Genomic DNA, 7287 nt, shown 5'->3' on the forward strand with positions numbered 1-7287 from the left:
GAAACGATATCTCAATCACAGTTTTGCATTTTTTGTCCTATAGATAACCTCTCCACACAAATATGTTGGTCTCGGAGTTGTGTATACAAACTACTGTTTGCATCAATTAACTACCATTATGGGATACCAACTGCTGATAATCTATCGCAAGTGCTTAGACCTATGAACTTCACTCAGAGCAACAACGGTTGGCTTCGTGACCCGTAGGCAGTGACAGCACTTAATTCATTTAGGTTCATGTTTTACGTTGAGATATAATCATAGTACACCCACACTGCGCCTGTTAACTGTGTACACATTTTAAGATTAGAAATCACTGTTGTAACATAAGCTATACCAAGTGCTTATAGCTTAGTGTTCATACCACCTTCATTCAGAGCAACAACGGTTGGCTTCGTGACCCGTAGGTTGATAACGTCTCTAGCAACAGTTACCACAAGACTTGATTTTATTTAAGTTCAGGTTTTACGTTGAGATGTAATTATAGTATTCCCACACTGCCCCTGTTAATTGTATACAAACTTTAAGATTAGAAATCACTGCATCGGAGAAAGTTTAACAATGAATTTAAAAACAGATTTATTTAGTCATTGGTATCTTAAAATTTTTACTAAAAGGCTATTTCTGCACATTGTTTATTGGAGGAAGCATTTTCCAAAGTTACGTATATGTAGTCTGTCATCTACACCGAGGTACTGATGGTACTGATTGTGATATCACCACTACGTTAACTTGCAGTGCTGTACAGACACGTCAGTCACGACGACATGAATCGTCGGTCACGAAGACCTAAATCGGGCCACAACAACAACCTACTCTGATTGTCACGACGCTCAACGTATGGAGTATATTGCAAATAGTAACAAATAGTTTGCATCTCAACATGAGTCATTGTGGCTTAGTTACTATTCAACGAAGGCTTCTGGTGTTTCTGTTTTCCACATTTTTATCTGAAAATACATTAGTGACATCATTCGTTGATAAAACGTCATATCCTAAAAAAAGATTAAGCGAGGGAAATAAATACCTGGGCAGCTGACTGCTTCACTGAAAGCTGTTGGGCCCCACGGGAGAGGGGCACACACCTGCAAACTTCCGCCTGCCAGAGGCGTCAGCACAGCAGCTTTGTGAGCGATAATTTCAATACTTTTAACTTCATGACAACGCCACAGATATACAGGATGCGTTTCATCGTCTTCTTAATGTTGTTAACGGCCCTGCCGATTCTGTGCTTTGCGGACTTGTCCACCGCTCCCATCACGACCGACTGGATCCCCAGGGTCAGCAGGAAGATGGTGAAGTTCGCAGAGTCCCAAACCGGCGCGCTGCAGTTAGGCAAGGCGTACGACGAGAAACTCAACTTCACCGAGATTCAGGTACGTACGTTAGTCTGTTGTCGTATTGCTGTTACTAACTCTTTTTTCATGCAAAGTTACGGTAAATTTAACAAAAAGAAGGGCTTAGAAAAGTACTTACCCGCAGTTCAATATTCAAAACTTACAACTAGGAAGCCACATGAATCTAGTTGATAACCAGAGAAAAAAGGTCCTGCTTATTTCCTAGACAGCTTGTCGAGAATGGAAGCATGCATGCTCAACAAGGACACCAGAGATCCAGAGTGAAGCCTTGCTAGACCGTACAACTGAAACATTTCCTTACAGCGACAAATACCAGAAACAGAACAAATTTTGACCTACCAGGAAAAGCTCGTTCCTCACAGAAAAAAATAAAATCGCACCAAAGTATGTCAAGGACAGAAGAGAACTTTTAGAATGATAAGCTGAGTTTGATTTTGTGTTTTGTGCATTATGTACCCTCGCCCGGACTATGTAAGGCTACCTTTCCGCTTTGTGGCGCTCTCGTCGCGTTCTTGTTGCGCTCTAAAATTTCCCGAGTGCAAGGCGACCACCCAATGAACCAAAAAATGCTTCTCTCCGGATACACTTGTGCGCTCAAAAACTCAAATACATGTATCAGCAACTTTTATGAGCCAATTATGATCTGGCAGGTCACTCGACGAATTTACTTAGTGTTTTGTTGTCTTTTTACTCATACTTTTGCACCTTGCATAATATTCACATTATGGAATCAATGTGCGCTCTAATTGCCCTCATTGCGACCATTGTGAGCTCTTTTGGCGCTCGCTCTGCGCTCTTCATTGGATCGCCATCGTCGGAGCCCGCACGCCGGCAGTTTTGAAGCCATCTCTGGCCACTTTGAGGTCACGGAGAGCGCGTCGAGAGCGCCGTCCTAGCGAAAAGGGGGAATAACTGACTTATTGGCTCTGATGTGGATTTATTGATCTGTATTTGTATGTTGTGGAGTTCAGTATATAGTAGCTTAACTTTGAACCTGGGCGAACATTGCCAGGTAATGATCTTGGAAATGGTGCGTATTTCATGACAAATGTCAATTTTTGTAAGCTTAAAAGCAGATATATAGATAATCAAGGCAAATATAGTGTTACAGGCATATATGAGTGTAACGTCAGGTTGGATAAGTTGGGTCATTTGACATCCAGGTTTGCGTAAATATGTCATTCTCTGTGTGCAAGGCAAAGGCAAAGGTTGGTAATACCATTGTAACTACTAACTAGAAAGGCCGACATTTGCTTGAGAGCAAATACAGCATATTTCAGCCATCTCCCTCATGCAACAATTGGCCTTGAGGTCGTTGATCCCTTTGGCCATTGGAAAATGACCCAAAAAATTCCAAAATGTATCATTTTAAAGTGTTCCATGCCAAAAATTATACATGGGTCATTTGTATAAATATCTAGAGCACCCCTTAACCAAATTTCGGGTCATTTGGTTGTAAAACGAGGGAACAGGAGCCAAAAATGTAAAATTTTTGTCTAAAAATGGCCAAAAAATTGCAATATTAAGCATTATGTTGTACTTTATGGAACAACTGTTATTGAATTCCTGTGCACATAATCGAAGGGCACTTTTATACCGAATTTCAGGTCATTCGGTTGTAAAACGAGGGTACAGGAGGCAAAAATGTGCTTTTTTTGTCAAAAAATGGCCAAAAATCGCAAAATTAAGCATTTTGTTGTACCGTATACCAAAACTGTTATTAAATCCGGGTGGGCATATGATCAGGGCACCTCTGTACCAAATGTCATGTCATTCGGCTGTAATACCAGGGTATAGGAGCCCAAAATATACATAAAAATTGACAAAAACCTCAATAAAATCATTTCAAAGGCAGCAGATATGAAAAAAATGAAAAAAACACATGAGGGTATTGGCTTACTCTTACTACCTTTGTGCCAAATTTCAAGTCAATCGGTTAAAATACGGCGGAGTTGATTCGATTTGAAGATTTGGCAGGAGAAAGAAAGAAAGAAAGAAAGAAAGAAAGAAAGAAAGAAAGAAAGAAAGAAACATTACGAATACAATATATTTCACCATACCTATGGTATGGCTGAAATATAACAACCCTGAGCCATACAAACATTGTGTAAGTAGTCGATGATTAGATTCCACAGCGTCCCCTTGCGGGAATGTGAATTCGTACACTTACCATTGTTCTTCAAATGATCGGAATTCAGCTAGTATCCTACACACCCACTGCCCACACAATATCACCATATCACTCTACCTTCACAACATGCTACTGATTTCTGATGATATATATCGTACATGTACATCGAAAAATTCCATACCCATTAAGTAAGAAAGTGCATTCCTTCAGTATTTCCAAACAAAATTATACCTGTTTCACTTATATAGATTGATGGCAAGGCGCAGCTCCATCTGCTGACCCAGGCAGCAGGAGACCGACTGAAGAAGTGCCGGGAGATCCTGGAAAGGAACAAGGCTGAGATAGAAGCCTCCCATGCACAGGGTCCGACAGGGGGCGCTCCTGCTTCTGACTGCTGCGACAACCTCGGCCAGCTGGAGTACGACCCGAGATTCCTGCAGCAGATTATCAACGACAGCTGTGCTACTTTCACTGCAGGTACGTAGTACTACGCTATTTGCTTTCATTTGATAGATTTCGAATGAATAAATCGAGTATCGTCAGTTACCGGTCTCAAACGTCCTTTATGTACGTTATAAACGGCACATTATCTTTTAAACACGAATAATGTTAATCTCTTCTAATGTAGATAACGTTAGGTATGCCTTTTCTATACTTGTCAGGTCATAAGTTTTCAATCTCATAGCGATAATGCAATGTGCACATTATGCTCTTTGTTTAGGAAACGGTGATAACACAGTCCGCCCAAATGTGTACGACATCATGAAGTCCAACATACATGAGATGTCTGGGGTGACCTGGCAGTATTATGGCGCCAAAGAGGGCGAGTATCACCAGTTCCCCAAGAACGACAGGTCATGTGAGGGCAATGATCACAGGTTCAGGTAAGAATGTTTGAGACTGCTTTCAGGTAAGAAATATTTTGATATTGTGCAAATATGCACTGGCTGTATCTTATGGGTGAATTTTGAACATGGATTGTTTTATGGATAGTCTTTCTACCCCTACTCTGTACTAATGAATGATTAAACTAGAATGATAACTGTTATCGTCGTGATATTTGATATATATGCAAACCGTTTGAAACATCAAACTATATATATATATAAATTATATGTCACAGAAACTGGTACGTCAGCGCAGCTTCACCAAAGAAGAAGAACGTGGTGATCGTGATGGACGTCAGCGGGTCCATGAGGGAGCCTCCGGGTCCGGAGGAGCAGAACAGACTCAACCTGGCCAAGCAGGCAGCTCTGACGGTACTGGACACACTTACACCGAGGGACTGGGTGAGTGCTACGATAAGTACAGTTTATACCAATGTATGCAATTATGTTGCTTGTGTACGGATTCTTCACAAAGAAGGCATGAAATGAAATTAAATAAAACACATTACTCACCCTTCGCGTTTGAAACTTGCCGCCCTGTCCAGGGAGGAGTGGTGTCGTTCAGTGCCCGTGCAGAGACACCCGAAGGTTGTTTGGGAGACAGTCTGGGAGAAGCCAACCCAACTAACATCGGGATTATGAAGGACTTCATCAATCAACGTGTGCCTGAGAGTACGTACAAACTTTTAAACATTGTCAGCAAAATTTCTAAACATGAAATATAAAAGCAAATGTTTGGTATAAATCCGAGCCGATTGATAATCCTGTACTTTATCATCCAAACGTCAACAAATCCATGAGCTACAGTTGCTACTAGTACTTTTACCTTATCAACATTTGTTGGATCTATCTCTCTAGCTATCACCATGTACGGAGTAGGATTCAGGAAAGCCTTTGACATGTTTGCTGAAGCTCGAAACAAAAAACCGGTAAGAATTCTTCTGCATTCATCATATATTTACCTTGAAATGAACTCATTGCATATGTTTTGCATTATAGAGGAGTTGCATTTGTTTTTGCATTTGAATTTAGTGGCTAGCATAAACGATTTGATTGAAGTGTAGCATATCCCATTTATCACTAATTGGGGTTTCAAGCTGTCAAGTATATCAAGTATATGTTGCATGGGGCTAATAGAAACATTTAGACTAAACAGTGCATATTATAATACTTTTTTGGGGGTGCTTTGAAAATGATGAGGTTAACGACTTTGAATTGAAATTCAAACAGGAACAGTTCGAAGACTGCTACAACATCATTATCTTCCTGAGTGACGGATCGCCAACAGACAAGGACTTTGCGCTAAACGCAATTACGCAAGGACAAGAGCTCATGGTAAGTAGATCATTGGCATGATGATGTATTCAAATTATATATATAGTTATGTATTCAAATTATATATATCATAACGAGTGAAAAATCATTTTATGTATAATTTGAAATTCATCCTTGAAAATTATCATTTGTCTTCTCCGAAGGATCGTTCTGTTTACATCTTCACCTACGGACTGGGTGCTAATCTCATGTGGGCCAGTAGCCAGTGGGCGCCAGACCCCAACAACCAGTATGTATATTTACCGGCCTTAGACTTCCTGAGGACCATCGCAGACCAGAACAACCACCAGATCCCAGGGGCTGTGGAGTGGACGGTAAAGAGCTCCAGTTTGTTAGTATGGGCTTCGCACTTAAAGAATCTGCTCAATATGCTGTTAACCTAAATATTGTTGCTTGCTAATAGTGCAATACAAATTGTGGTTTTATTTTCTCACAGAACGCTTATTGCACAACGGAACAAAACTATGGACTGTGCTTCAGCCAAAACAGAGACCCCCAAGGTGTGGGGCCATCGGGCAGGATGGAGTACATCGGTGAGTGTAGCAATCATGCCCATGATCTGTGTCTATCATTTAAGAATAATTAACAGAAAAAAAGGTTCATGTTTTATATTCGGCAAACAGCCATGGCATGTAGTTGTTTCAGTTGAAATAACATGTGTACGTTTGTCTCAAATCCTTTCCTACCGCCCAGACGACGGACAGGGCGACAAGCTGAAGACCATCATGGGCAGCTACTACGACTTCTTCCCGTTCTCATCCGACCCTGAGCCGACATACTCTGTACCAAACAACGACGAACATCTTGGTAAACTATTATTATTCAATGGAAATAGAGCTATGCTTGATATGTATCACCTCTCCGACGATGAACTGAACTGAACTGATACCAATGAGGCAACCCGCTGCTGGATAAGGAGATGCAGCGACAAGATATGATGATGATCTGCGATAATCAGCAAATTAGTATCTCCCAAAAATAAGAAGGCATGCTTTTGGAAGAATTTAGATCAGCCGTTCAAAGTAAAACGCAAACATTCAAATAATATGAAGTGACTAATAACATGTTATTTTGAAGAGATGTTTACTTTCGTATTTTACGGTGAGCCAAAAGCTAGCATCCTGCGACCCGAACGCGCCAATCAACGCTATAATATGTCAATCCGACCGCCTTGTTCTACTGCAAAAACAAACAGAAGCAAACAAACAAACAAACAAACATTCAAATACAGTTCAATCACTACAACTGGATAAAAACGGATATTTATTTCCGGACGTTTCGAGTGACATCCATCACTCTTCTTCAGCAAAAGCAGAATGAACTAGTTAGAACAATTCAATTCCAGTACAGCTAACTAGAAAAACTGGGTTGACCACTAAATCGTTAGGATCATATGCAAAAGGTTACACAAATGTAAATCATGTTAGCATAGTTCCTATGGACAGACAACACCATAGGAAAAAACTATTGTCCTTTCTGCTGCAAGGCGGGGTCCCATGTACTGGAAAGTTGTACGCCCAGTCCTCCCTTCCGGTTTTAGGTGGGGTTGTAGATTCGCTCATAGATGGCCTCCTTG

At 40.8% G+C, this 7287-nt stretch overlaps 1 protein-coding gene across 3 annotated transcripts in view; it reads left to right on the forward strand.

The window, feature by feature from the left end:
* Positions 1 to 7287, forward strand: part of LOC118416038 — a 47270-nt gene that overhangs the window by 17804 nt on the left and 22179 nt on the right. Inside the window, exons 1-10 of one of the 3 annotated variants that reach the window (XM_035821084.1) lie at positions 765 to 1376; positions 3738 to 3966; positions 4211 to 4373; positions 4613 to 4778; positions 4922 to 5048; positions 5235 to 5305; positions 5607 to 5711; positions 5855 to 6025; positions 6148 to 6244; positions 6405 to 6518. The exons of the other annotated variants lie outside the window; for them this stretch is intronic. Of the exons in view, the coding sequence (XP_035676977.1) occupies positions 1158 to 1376; positions 3738 to 3966; positions 4211 to 4373; positions 4613 to 4778; positions 4922 to 5048; positions 5235 to 5305; positions 5607 to 5711; positions 5855 to 6025; positions 6148 to 6244; positions 6405 to 6518 (1462 nt within the window). The 5' untranslated portion in view covers positions 765 to 1157. Of the gene's footprint in view, positions 1 to 764; positions 1377 to 3737; positions 3967 to 4210; positions 4374 to 4612; positions 4779 to 4921; positions 5049 to 5234; positions 5306 to 5606; positions 5712 to 5854; positions 6026 to 6147; positions 6245 to 6404; positions 6519 to 7287 lie in introns of those variants that run through there. 3 annotated transcript variants of the gene reach the window in all.

The sequence above is a fragment of the Branchiostoma floridae genome, chromosome 5 (genome assembly GCF_000003815.2).
Source record: "Branchiostoma floridae strain S238N-H82 chromosome 5, Bfl_VNyyK, whole genome shotgun sequence".
NCBI classification, from domain to species: domain Eukaryota; kingdom Metazoa; phylum Chordata; class Leptocardii; order Amphioxiformes; family Branchiostomatidae; genus Branchiostoma; species Branchiostoma floridae.